Here is a 13,759-nt window from a genome sequence, read left to right as displayed (position 1 = left end):
AACTTTTACCTCTTGGAACCCAGCAATGCTACTGTAAGGCAGTACCTAGGTAGAAATCTGGCTATATCCTACCTAACATATCATCCAACATCAACCACCTGTGCATGAAAAGCCTTCAGATAATTCCAGTCCCTGACCTTGAAAAGCTACCCCTAACAATGCTCAGTACAGCAGAAATGAACCAAGCAAAGTCAACAATATAAATCTTGTCAGTGTTGAGAGTGGTTTTATCCAGCACTAGGTAACTGCAACTGCTGATACTTTCCATCTCACAGAACCACTGAATTTACAGAATATACACAAACCTAGCATTATTTTACCATTTTTCTCAATATAAGCCAAGGAGTATGTAGTATTTGACAACTACGAAGGACCTTAGGCTATCCTGGTTGACTGAGATTGAACTAATGAGAATCCATCATTTACCTCGCTACAAGACTCTGTAAGAAGGGTATGATACAATGCAAAGAGTCCAGATAAATCCTATTTGATCTACACATACGTAAGTTTGCTGTACAACTACCATCTTCCAGGCCCAGTGTAAGATAGGAAATCCAACAGTGAGCATGCATCCTTAAACTACCTCTTAAACCGGTAGAACCAGTTCAGAACTGAAGGTATAGGTATTAAATGAAACTGCAGGGTAGGTATTAAAGAAAGAGAGACGCTATGTTGAGTAAGACATGCACAGAAGGCTAGAGGGAGGAAAAAGTTGAAAGAAAAAGCAGCCAAGCAGAGCTGAAACTGCAAATGCAGGTTAAACAGGCTGCATTGTTGACATGGGTTGCTCTAAAGGTAGTAGGCCCTCTCACCAAGCCAACTGAACAGAGATCAGATCCAGCTTCTAGTTGTCAAACTCACATCAACTTGCCTAATCCAAGTCTAAAACAGCATCTTAGGGGTGCCTGGGCGGCTCAGTGGGTTGAGCCTCTACCTTCAGCTCAGGTCATGGTCTCAGGGTCTTGAGATGGAGCCCTGCGGACTGGGCTCTTCGCTCGCAGGGAGCCTGCTCCCCTGCCCCCTGCCTGCCTCTCTGCTTGTGATCTCTGTCAAATAGATAAAATCTTTAAAAATAAAATAAAATAGTATTCTTATTTCAGACATGTATCTCATTGTCACCTCTAGATTACCTGTCACAATGTCCAGAGCTCCAGGTAGATGTTAGGGGTGGAGAAAATAAGGCTGATAACTTGGGTGCTCTGGAACATTAATATCCAAATACTATCAGACTTAATTTTACTCTAGATTATTTCTGGATGTGAGCCAAGGCCAAAAAATTAGCATATGAAAAAGGTGAGGTTTTTTTGAAACTAGCGGACTTTAGAGAATTATATTCTAATTTTACATAAAAAAAATTTCAAAATGGGGAACAGGTTTATAATTCTCATCCAGTATTCGTCTGTTCTTTTGTATGCCAAGTAGAGCACCTCTTAGCCAAGAGCCATTTTGCCTTTAGAAACACAACAAAACCCCAATTAGTTCTAAAATTAACTGCCAAAATCAATTTAAAATGTGATTCCAACTACAAGTTCTAGATTTTCTTATGTTTGGGAAGCACATTTACTAAATGCTCATATGGTTCTAAGTCGTAGACGCATTAATGTATTCTCATTAATGTTTACCACAATCTTCACAAAACTATGAGGCTGAATTAACAGTGATAGATGAACCCCCAAAGCCTGTATTTAACCATTCTACCTCCACTACCCAATATATTAAATATTTCACTCCCACATTAATTTAAAAAATGATAGTTCATCCTTTGTTTAGGGGCTATACAGCCTTAATCTAAAATTAAATCTTTTCCATTTTTATTTATATTTTTTATTCCTATACAGCAACCTCACCCACAATTCTCATTCCTTAGTCCACCTATTTGATGAAAGTAGTCACAGACTGGAGAATGGCTAGGAAAAAAATCCTGTGTTGGATTAACTCTGAAGCATGCAGTGTGTATTCAGTTTTTAATCCATTTTCACTGGTCAAAACAAATCTGCTTGCACATTTAACATTACTTGTACTGTGATTCTGTAAGAATGTCTTCATAAGTAGAGGAGAAAAAGCATTTAGAGGGTAAAAGGGTATGATGTCTACAACTGTCATTTAGAAAAAATGTGTGTATGCTTAAAAATATAGGGCTATGTAGCAAAATCAATAAATGTTGACAGAAGAACACACAAGAATTCTTTCAACTATATTTTCAGAATTAGAGTTATACTATCTTTCATGTCCTAGTTTTAAAACTGCCTTCAAGGAAGGGTTATCCTCACTTGAAATACTCTCAATAGGTGGTTTTTAGCATTTTAAACCCTTTAAAAGGACTTCTATGACTTAGTCTTCCATGGCTTGGCCCTTTCTATCTCCAACCAGTCTTTCAACAACTTGAATGTACCCCAGACTGTCCTACTTTAGGACTTTCAGTGTGTTTCCTCTACTACCTTCAACTGAACTGCTTGCTCTCTGCTCAAAGGATCCAACTTTCAGTACACAAATTCCTACTCTTCCTTGAAATTCCAGCTAAAAGCGGTCATGTAAGTTTTGAGTCTTCTGGTAGAAACTACTTCACCACTCCATGAAAAATTTATCAGAGCCACAACAGTCTAACTTCATTACAAATATCAAAATTATGACTATGAATAGCATTAACTCTTGATGTAAGGTCTGTCAACTTCTGGCACTTTTCATCACTAATCCCCAAATTCCTTCTTGGTTTTTAAGTTTAAACCACACAAGGAACTAAAAACTACTTTTATCTTAAGCAACATTTTCTCCTGAGTTTCAAAAGAACAGAACTCAAAACAAGTAATTAAGAGATCTACAAAAGCTACAAACTCTTAATTTCCAATATGAAAATTAAGCAACTGGATTAATGATTTATTTCCTGCTGGCAGTTTATTATTTCTAAATTGTTATGCTTCATTGCTCATCTATTTTACACTTAAGATAATTAGTCAATGCCTTAATTTTTTTAACTGAAAAACCTAGAAGTACATGATGTCAAATGGAAGAAATACAAGATACAAAGTATACTGTATTTTTTTAAAATATAATTAATACATCAATTAAAAATTTCTCATGGATAAACACTCATCTTTTAAGTAATTTCACACCCCAACAAAGATGTCTCCATTTCTCAGAAGTCACATAAGTGATCCCTAATTATTCCAAGAACTTGTTTTTTTAATCTAAGTTATATTCTGGTACCTAGATATTTAAACCAGTATACTAAGTTACCACTATGAGTTAGCTAATCTCACCATTATCATTTACATTTACTTTTCAGCTATTAGACTTAGTCCTTTAAGTCACAAATTACCTAAATTATGAATACACATTTTCAAAACAAAATCCAGTTCACAATTACCAATTGTATATATACAGTGCAGATTAAAAAAAAAAAAAAAACCTAAAGTAGCATAAGATTTCGCTTTCCTAAGGTTCCTATTAAGAACATACACTTCTTCTAAACTACCCATTTATTCTGTACATTTAAAATAACATTTGGCTTGAATTAGTCAAAAAATATAAAGGCTAAAGTTTTTTTTTAAGACTAACCCATAAAAATGGACTCAAATTCTAAATCAAGCCCTGAAACCAAGCATTCAAAAAATATCTGAATATTAGTTTAGTATTTCTGTATTGTATAAGGTTTTCACAAACAATAATTTAAAGTTTTATTTTTATTTTTAATAATGGTAATGGCCTACAACTCAGAAAAACCCACAAACTCATACTGTCTTACAAACAGCAGTAATATGAACAGTTAATTCAGTTATCTTAGGGGCCTTATTATAATGAGTATATAATAATAACCCATTCACATTATAATGAAGACATTTCTATCAAAGCTAATCCCTTTCAGGTTTGTTTTTATTACATGAGCTAAAAAGGAAACAGAGGTAGAATCCCATTTTTCTAAGTATTATTCCGGAACACAGTTCCACATAATTAAGATATTTTTATGTCACAGAAATATTAATACTGCTTCAGTGAACTAGATAAAAACTCCGAAAATTTTCATAAACTTTCAGATATCTGTGAATCTTTAATCACTAAAGAACTAAGTGATTTATGAAACTATTGTTGTTTACTTACCATATTTGAATGACCACAAAATGACAGAAAAAAATTTTCAAAGTATTAGCTTACAAAGGTGATTATATGAGATTCTGCCATTTCTAGAGAGAAAAAATAGAACTTCTTGGTAATCTGGTGCCTGAGTTAGGGGAAACTATAAACTGAAAATGTAAAGACAAAATTCAAAGTATCTCAAAAATGTCTATATTTAACTCAGAGTAAAAACCTTTCTAGTCTTCCAATAACAAACTCCATTTAGCAGGGTTTGGGAGGTCGCTTTTAAAATTATAGAAATTTACAGGCCATCCTAGCCTAATCATAGAATAGCCTACTCTAATAAACATCTCTACTCTCTGCTCTTCAAAAAAAATATATAGAAATATATCCACATTTTTTTTAAAAAAAAACCACCCAAAATATCACCAGTACATTTTATAAAATTAAATGCAAATTTTATTAAGGATTTCAAATTACATATTTCAAATTTCAAAAATGGAATAGAACCATTTTGGAACTGGAGAGATGGCATAGATGAACACTGCAATGCCAAATTTATTAAGAAAACAATTCCTCTGCAAACCACATCCCCTTTATGTAACAAGATGAAATAGTATCTGTCCCTTCACTTTGGCAATAGCTATTACCTAAAGGAATGGAAAAAAAAAATAGTGATTCTGCTGCTTAAGTTCATTAAAAATGGGATTCTATCTTTAAAATTTTTGAGTTCAGAAAAGGCTGTGAACAAATGAGCTATGGGTACAAAAACAAGAATCAGCAAAGAATATCTAATCAAAGCAAACAAAAGCATTTTGAAAATAAGAGGAAAAACAAGGTGTTTTCATGGCATTTTTTTCCTACACACTACCGTAACTGGTTAAGGATTTCCAGTAGTTAATTGAAATCTCAGGAGAGGAATGAATAGTACTATACAAATAACAAGATGTGTTCACATTCCAAGATCTTAATACTAAATTTTCAAAAAGGAAGCTCTATCACTTCTAAGAACAAACTTAATGTAATTTTATTAAGAGCAGGAACTCTAGGCCATCTTCTAATTATAATCCATTTAGTCTACCCTCACCGAGTCAAAGCTTTTAAGCTCATCACAAAAAATTAACAGTAATTAGCCTGAGGTATTTTAAATGTGGCTCTACAGTCTCAAATTTAATGGCATTTCCCCCCACTAAAAATGGTCTTCTTCCTATGTTAATCCCATGATCTCTGTAGTTTATACTACAATATGGTCATAACTAAAACACCTAAAAACAATCCTTGGACCTTTACAAAAAGTTGCTCCATCTATCAGCTTCTATTAAGATAGGAGCCACACAAAGATCTGCAAGAGGTTGTCTGACCAGATCCAGAATAGAGGTACTGAAACCTTTGTTTTCCAGTTGAACTATCAAGCTCTGGTATGAATAAAATGCTGGCTATCATTCTTGTGATACAAATAGGTCCAAATTTTTGAGCTTTTAATGAGATCAAGAAACATTTCATAAAATTTAACTTAATATGCCTTAACATATCCGTGAGGTAGTTAGGTAAACAGTACTACCCATTTTAATACATAGTAAACAGAAGCATGGGTAAATGACATACTCATACTTTAAAAGCAGTAAGAATCAGAATTAACCATAGAGGCTTGGGGCCTTCTCTCTAGCTCTAATCAAAGGAAATAAAAGATTAACCTTTTAATCTTTCTCTTAAAAAAACATTACATCACTTTGCCTTTCTTTTTTATACTTTCTTAATTAGCCGATGTAGTACCTCTCCCAACGCTGACACACTTCTCTTCCATAATATGGTAAACTGGGTACAATGCTTAATTCAAGCTAGGCCTCAGCTTCTACCTGAATTAGTACAAAATTAAGACATTATCTTGTGAGAACTAAAATTATATTTGACATTTTTATTTTAGGCTGCAAAAACAAAAACAAGCAAACAAACAATAACAAAAAACTTGAAATAGGCTTGTCAAATGATGTAAATTCATCCTTTCCAGGGAAGCAGAAGGTAGACCCTACCATAAAGAAAAGACGCTTAGTTAATGGAAGTTAAATTTAAAAGCACAATTAAAATAATGAGGCTTAACTTCTGAAAATAGGTTTTATTCACCTGCCTACAGTACCAATAACCACACTGTGAGTTAGGTTTCTTTACTCCGGTTTCCTTACCAGTTTTCTAACTATGTCACCAAAAATAAAAAACCATTAATAATCCAAGTTATCAGTTGTTGTCTTACTGGAAATTCTTAACCATTTTATTTGTCTCAATAAGTTTTGTTTGTTTTTTAAATGAGGAATTGTCTAAGTCACTGTATTTCTATAACAAAGTAATGAAAAGCACAGGTAGTGCAAGCAAATGTAAACCCAATTCAACTACCAGCTGAAAAAAAAATACTTTGGTTCTTCAGGAAAAAAATTAGCAAAGCAAAAAATAAAAAGTTTCTTTTAACAGTTCTGTTTACTTTCATAGCTGTAATCTAAAATCTTTGTTACATGATAAAAATTATTCCAGAAGAACCAAACCACGTAGTAACGAATGAACATGCATGAAAAGAATTTGTGAAATCAACAGATCTGGCAGAAAAACTAGAGTTAAAATGCTAAGTAGAACAAATTGGTCTTTAAAATTATCAGTTCCTTTCCTTTAAAAAAAATTACTCAGTCTACCAAGAAAATACAAAAACATAAGGCTGTAAGTAAATAATAGTTGTGTTTAGGCTATTACAGTGCAGGTTATCCTCAAGGCCACATACATCCTGCTTCACTGCTGCTTGCACTCTGCTGGGTTTTGATCCTTCTGTTAAAGGAAAACAACAAGTCAATCTATCTTTTTCTACCTGCTTCGGTTAATTTTCAACACTAGTTATTGTAATTATATCATCTCATTGTTGTACCAAAATTTTTGCCAAATTAAAGAAAAGGTATGCAAGGATGGCAAATTATTTATTCAAATATTAGCAAGTCACAAAAATGCTTAAAATAAGGCCCGTATTTTACTCTGGAATGAACTCCATAAAATAACAAACTAAACCATAATCCTCAAAAACAACCAAGCAATTTATGTTAGTCATACTACCAATTATTTTTGCCTTTTTATAGATCAATTATTCAAACATACTAACACTCATACCCTTAAGAGTATTTGATTTGATTATTAACTACCCCTCTCTTACCTGCTCACTACATTAAAGTATCTTCTAGATCTTTTATAGTATTTAGCAAATGAATGAATGCACTTATCAGAAACCAAAGTTTCAAATGAATCCTGATAATGTACTATGTATTCTGGGGAAATAAAGGGCTTTACTAACCCTGATATGACAAATACTCAAGAACAACCAATTGGTTCTCTGGGAGTCTCAGAGAACAGAAGTGGCGTAGAAAACCTAACAAACAGTACTGCTTCCCTATTCCCAAGCACCCAGATTATTTTAAAACCTTTGTTTATAAAGCTATCCTTTGGAGGGAAAACCTAACAACAAATGCTGTAAGTAATTTCAAATTCTTCGTGTGACTCAGTCAGTTGAATGCTGACTCTTAATTTTGGCTCAGGTCATGATCTCAGGGTCCTGGGATCAAGACCCGTATCCCTGCACGCCAGGTCTAGCTCTGTGCTCTCAGGCCAGGAATCTGCTTGAGGATTCTTGCTGGCTTTTCTCCCTCTGTCCCTTTTCCTCTGCCCCTCCCAAGCCCCACTTGCCCTCTCTCTAAAATAACTAAATAAATCTTTAAAAAATAAAATGCTTCTTAAAAAAAGTTAAAAAAAAAAAAAAAAAAAAAGCCCAGGGTGCCTGGATGGCTCAGTCTGTTAAATATCTGCCTTTGGCTCAGGTCATGATCTCAGATTCCAGAGTTAGAGGCAGGTATCGACTCCTTGCTCAGCATGGACTGCTTCTCCCTCTAGCTCTGCCCCAACCTCCATCTCATGCATGCTTTCTCTCTCTCAAATACAATCTAAAAAAAAAAACCCAAGATAATGTATATTTAAAAAAGAATCTTAGGGTTTATTTAGCCTAAGACTAAAAAAAATACAAAGTCAGAACCAAAAATAAAATTTCTTAGGAAATGTGCATTCAAATTTCACGTATTATTGAAATGCCAGTGGGGATTAAGGTGGACTATACATTATCTCCAGTCAACAGGATTTATTAAAGAGTTCAATGGACAAAAATTAAGAGATTATCTATTCAGAGATATCAACTCTTATTTAACCTGCTTGAATTAAATAGAAAGCAGCACTAATTTTGCTCACCTTTGAGTCATAGTCTGGATCATTTTCCTCATCTCCTTCTTCTTCCCCTTCCTATATTAAAGTTCAAAATGCATCCATGAAGTAGGTACACAGTAGGAAGAAATGGCTCATAATGTATGGAGAAATTTTAATACAAGTTACTCTATAGGTCAAAAGATTTTCATGATTACAGAGTATGGTGACAATGCAATTTAATTGAAAGCTTCTAATATGAAAAATTTCCCAACACAACTTGAGACATCCAGAGAGCTTTTATTGAAAAGATTTACTGCAGCCAACGTTGAAAAAGTTTACTGCAGCTTTTGACTTCTTCAAAGAGCTGATAACCCTGCAGTAGAACAGAATTATTTGAAATAAAAAAAATGTTCTGAGTTTTGCAATTTATTTATTGAAACCTCATACATACATTGTTTGGCTGTAGAATTCTAAAACCATATTTTTTTTCCAAAAGGTTTATATCTCATATCACAGAATAATGATTATAGCAAAGGAATACATAAGTCACTCAATTTGCTTCTCAATGTGTTAAACAGAGAATTATTTGCTCATTTGGTAAACATTACCTCATCTGCTTCTTCACCTTCTTCATCATACTAAAAAGGGAAAAAAGGATGAAGTTTGAATGAAGCTAACAAACATTTGAGAATAGCATAGTTATAGCCATCTTATATCCACTAATATCTAAAGAGGAAAATACTTAACCCAAGGCAATTAATTATAAATTAAATGGCTGCAGGAATCACTCAATTCAGTGCCATTATCTAAATGTGACAATTTAAAAAGTTAAAATAAAGAACACAGTATGACTGTGCATTAAGTGTGATCAGGCAACTATTACTATGAATATTACTTGCCTATATTTATGTGAACACACAGCACAAAAAAGGCCCTAAAATCTATTGGAAAGACTGACACTTAGCAATAAAGATAGCCAAAATATGTGAGGGCAGCCTAATTTTACCTTAATCATTGCTTAATACTCCTTTAAATAAAAATTCTATGCTTCTAGTATTTTTAAGTAATAAAAAGCATCTTAGGTATGTTCTGGTCAAAGAGCGTAATATATCTACAACAGTGACCAAACACTAGTAAAATTGCACTAAGTCAAAGCAGTCTTCCTGTTAGCAGGAAAATAAAAGCTACCAAGACCCTAAGAGGACATATTTAAAACAACAAGAAAGTTATCTGTAAGATAGCAGTAATTAGCCTTTGAATTATGTTTTTTAAAAAATTACATCTTACATCTATTCATTGAACTGCTCACCAACTGTGACCATCATACCCTCACCAAATGATCTCAGCGCAGGATTCAGATTCACTCACATCATCATCATCATCTTCAATAGCTTCTCCAGTAAAGTATAACACTGATCTTGGGATTATACGCTCACGTAAAAAGTGACCAATTTCAAAGTCTGCAGCAAGGATAGCTTCAGCATCATCATCCTGTTGTTTTGTTTTGTATTTTTTTAAGGAAAAAAAAGGCACAAAATTAATAACTTTTATTTAATTAGGCACATGCAAAAACTCTTGGGTTTAAACTCTATGAAACAACACTGATCTTCACTTTTAACTTTCTATCATTTTAAAATTAGCTTATGTGTGTGGTTAAATGATCATCTATATATACCCTGGGTTCATAGGGTTTTAATAAAACAAAGTTCCCAAGTAAGTGTACATACTCAGAGAAATTTTGAGAAAATAAAAATTAGAACCAGTTATTGCTTATTTTTTTACTTAAAATGTTAAAATAAAAGCAACTTTGTTACATGACTAATTTTCCTTATAAATATTCACTATTGAAAACACCAAATGGAATAATACTAAGAAAGAATCTTGGGATTTAAATAACATTAGGTATATGGCACATAATGGAAGAACATGGAAGATCACTCACACTTCCTTAAAGAGAGTACACAAGCAGTTGTATGTATAATGCCAAATTAGGAGACAGAATCCTACTTAATAAATACTAAGTCAATCTAGGATTTCTATTTAATGACAAACCACAACACAGAAATGGTACAGACATTACTCAAAATTCAAATAATGTCATTTAAGTTCCATGATACCAAATAATGAGTAAATATTCCATAGATGTTTATTTTGACTCATCAACATAATCCACTATAATAAATAGTGAAAAAAAACACAAAAGGGAGCAGTGCACTTTGACAGAAAGACTTCTAATCACAGGTAAAGGTGTTCTAGTTGTAACTACTCAAGGCTGTTCTAGTGCCATAAATATTTGACAACAGAATTAAAAAAAAAACAACTTCAACACAAACTCCCAACCCACTCACTGACATGAAAACAGCACAAAACTCTACCATGTTCATTAAGTAGTTCTACCTAAAATTCAGGTGCTGCTTTATAGTCCCCCTTTTTGTCCCACAAAGACAGACATTTTGAACAAAGCCACTTACCACTCTTTACAAGCAGAAATACTTGCCTTTTACAGATCTGTTCTTAGCCTTAACCAACACTATTCCAACTCAAAATGTATTCAAAATACACATACTTTCTAATTCCATATGTATAAAACTACTCAACTATCTGAGTTAAAGTTAAAAAATCTGGCCAACAGAAGAGCAGATTCAAAACATACGTAGCTTACACCCTGCCTGCACAGACCTCTCTGAGGTTGTTCCTCCTTCCAGGCTGTATACAGGCACTACGGCAGCTCTTGGCTATATGCTCATAAATACATGGCCACAATATGAAACCATGTTTCCACTGGAGTAACAAATATAGAAAGAGTTCTAACCAGAATGTGGTTAGGAGTTTTAATAAATAGATAGTAGAAATGATTTATCTAATACTCCTAGTTTCAATACGAAAAATATCATCTTAAGAACTTGAATCCCCCCAATACTTCCAAGCCTCAAAAGAAAAGTCTTTAGCCTTTCAGCATTTCTCAATGGAAACAATACAGGCATTCTGAATAAAATAATTTCAGATGCATAAAAGTCTTCTCCATGCATTGCAAGCCTCAGAATGTAAAATCATAGTAGCAGCTATCCAACTTCCCACTTCTGAAAACCAGTTCTTTAATTTCATAGTGAATATTTCAACAAATTAATAATAATTTAACTTACCAGATCTCCGCTCTCAGGAACTGCAAAATTGAGAAAAGAAATTCAAATGAGTACAAAACTAAAGAAAGCTTGTAACAGAACAACCATCAACACCCAAACTAAAACCACTATTTACCTTCAGGAGGGGCAAAAAAATTAAAGAAAGAGTCATTGGAAACTGTTTTGGTCACAGTACGAACTGTCCCACGTCCCTTGTGTTTCTGCTTCTTCTTAATGGTTTTCAAAGTGACATTCTTTCCTTTTTTCCAATCTATCTGGCACCTTGCAAAACAAAGGAAGAATCTATCAGAATTACCATATTATACCTCACCGCTGGAAGAACCAAGATTTATCTAATTAAATATTATTTTTTTTTAAAGATTGTATTATTTTATAGAAAGAAGCGAGAGAGAGAGAAGAGTGAGAGCACATGCAGGTGAGTAGGGGGGAATAAATCACAAGCAGACTCTGGGCTGAGACACAGAGCTCAATCTCACAACCCTGGGATCATGACCTGAGCTGAAACCAAGAGTGGAAGCTCAACTGACTGAGCCACCCAAGTACCCCAAATGTTATTGTTTTAATTACAGATTTTAGAAAGAAAAATTGGCTCAAATGTTTTCAATAGCAATATAAAGAGAAATTTTTAATTCTGAACACATTTTTGCAATAAAGAGACAATTAACACAAATTCATAATATAATAAATTTAAGGATGTTCTCCTTTGAAGAAATGTCTCTAACACTATAAGCCAAGGAGAACTCTAGGAAAATAAGTGTGTTCATCTAAGAAAACACTTCTGAAATATTTAGAGATAAACTATGCATCAAGGACACACAGGATTTACTAAATAATACAAATCACAAATAAAACAAAAAGACAATATTCTGTGGAAGTAGTAAAATTAAACTCACCCTGTACAACCCATAATTTCTGGTCCATCGAAAGAAAAAGGATCAGAATCATCTGGTTCTGACCTCATCCTATATGTCTTTGTCAACACTTCATTTGTGAAATATTCATTGGGTTCAAAGTGAAATTCTAAGACGAAACTCTTAAAAAAAAAAAAAATTAATGAAATTCCTACATCACAAATGCTAATCCATTAGTAAGTAAAATTCAATCTGTTTATTTTTATAAACACATAAACGCTTAGGTGATAATGCCTTTCCTATTCTGGGAAAGGGTCAGATAAACCCCAAATTATGTTAAAAAAAAACAGGACAAGACACAAAATAAAACTGAATAAAACTTAGCTTAGCTTACAATTTCTATTTATTAACATGTTTATAAAATAGTTTTATTCAGTAATAAGCTGACCAAGTACTCCTTCCTCCTTCCATACCCACAAAGAGGACTTTTAATCAACTTCTTATCCAAATTTGACAGGAACAGCCCAACTGTACTACACACGATAGTACTATAGCCTGTAGTAGTTTTCCCCATTCCTCACATACTACTGATGGTTTTTGGGAGAAGCTAGTAACTGATCTTTCATCATGAAAAGTGGAAGCCCTCTAACATACTCTGTTTATTTCCCAGACACATGCCTTTTGAGACAGAGTTAAGTATTTATAATGCTACTATTTTTTATTTATTTTTAATCTAGGATCAAGGAGTTCCTATATTTCAAAAACAGTTTTATGTCCAGAGGGAGGAAAAGAAATTCTGCATCACAATTACCAACATTTAAACCACAATTATTAACATCCTACCAACAATAGTACCAAGTATGAGCTTTAACTTCTTTCTGACCCATCTCTAGGCTTAGAGTATCACCTCTTTTTAGAAAGTTCCATATGTCTATCTAAAAACGTCAAATGTTAAAAAACTGAAAATACTTTAAAGTTCTTTTACCATGGGCTGGCCAGCATCTGAGAACTTCACTTTAATATCTTTCAAGTGCTTCAAAATAGGTTCATCATGTTCCTGCAAATTAAGAAAACATGGAAATGCATATCTAACATGGCATTTTAGGATTAGCGTGCTATTACTGGACAATAAACATTTAGCTGACTGAGATATTTTTAGTGAGGCTTTATGTAACAATTATGAACCATAAGACCTATTCTCCAGATTATGGCTTGTACTAAAGTTAGTTTATTTATAAGCTCTACTTACTTCTACTGGCAATAGTAGAAAAAAAGTGACTTAACAGAATTACATCATCATCAGACTGAATGGGCTGAAGACTAAAAAAAAAAAAAAATCACGTCTAACTCAGGCATGTTGGCTTTAAAAACATTTCCTTTTCCAGCTGCTTCTTGTTCCTTTCACTCTGCTAGGTCCTTTTCTACTTTTCCAAAGGAGAAATACAATAATAAGCAGTCATTGTTATGAGATTTCTT

General features: G+C 33.4%; 1 protein-coding gene across 10 annotated transcripts in view; it reads right to left on the bottom strand.

Moving 5' to 3' along the window:
• Nucleotides 1-4,507: 4,507 nt before the first annotated feature.
• Nucleotides 4,508-13,759, bottom strand: part of NAP1L1 (nucleosome assembly protein 1 like 1) — a 33,930-nt gene continuing 24,678 nt past the window's right edge. For 3 of the 10 annotated variants that reach the window (XM_045069095.1, XM_045069096.1, XM_045069099.1), the window contains 9 exons: nt 13,269-13,340; nt 12,326-12,465; nt 11,548-11,693; nt 11,433-11,452; nt 9,623-9,780; nt 8,898-8,927; nt 8,335-8,385; nt 6,836-6,879; nt 4,508-6,097 (listed from right to left, as the gene is read on the bottom strand). In XM_045069095.1, coding sequence (XP_044925030.1) covers nt 5,952-6,097; nt 6,836-6,879; nt 8,335-8,385; nt 8,898-8,927; nt 9,623-9,780; nt 11,433-11,452; nt 11,548-11,693; nt 12,326-12,465; nt 13,269-13,340 — 807 coding nt within the window. In that variant the 3' untranslated portion in view covers nt 4,508-5,951. Of the gene's footprint in view, nt 6,880-8,334; nt 8,386-8,566; nt 8,663-8,897; nt 8,928-9,622; nt 9,781-11,432; nt 11,453-11,547; nt 11,694-12,325; nt 12,466-13,268; nt 13,341-13,759 lie in introns of those variants that run through there. The other 7 variants (XM_013056026.2, XM_013056027.2, XM_045069097.1 and 4 more) reach the window with 6 other exon arrangements.

Source organism: Mustela putorius, unplaced genomic scaffold (genome assembly GCF_011764305.1).
Source record: "Mustela putorius furo isolate JIRA1106 unplaced genomic scaffold, ASM1176430v1.1 tig00003911_pilon_pilon_pilon, whole genome shotgun sequence".
In the NCBI taxonomy this organism is placed as follows: domain Eukaryota; kingdom Metazoa; phylum Chordata; class Mammalia; order Carnivora; family Mustelidae; genus Mustela; species Mustela putorius.
The sequence above is the reverse complement of the archived record's forward strand: the minus strand, read 5'-3'. Positions and strand labels throughout refer to the sequence as shown.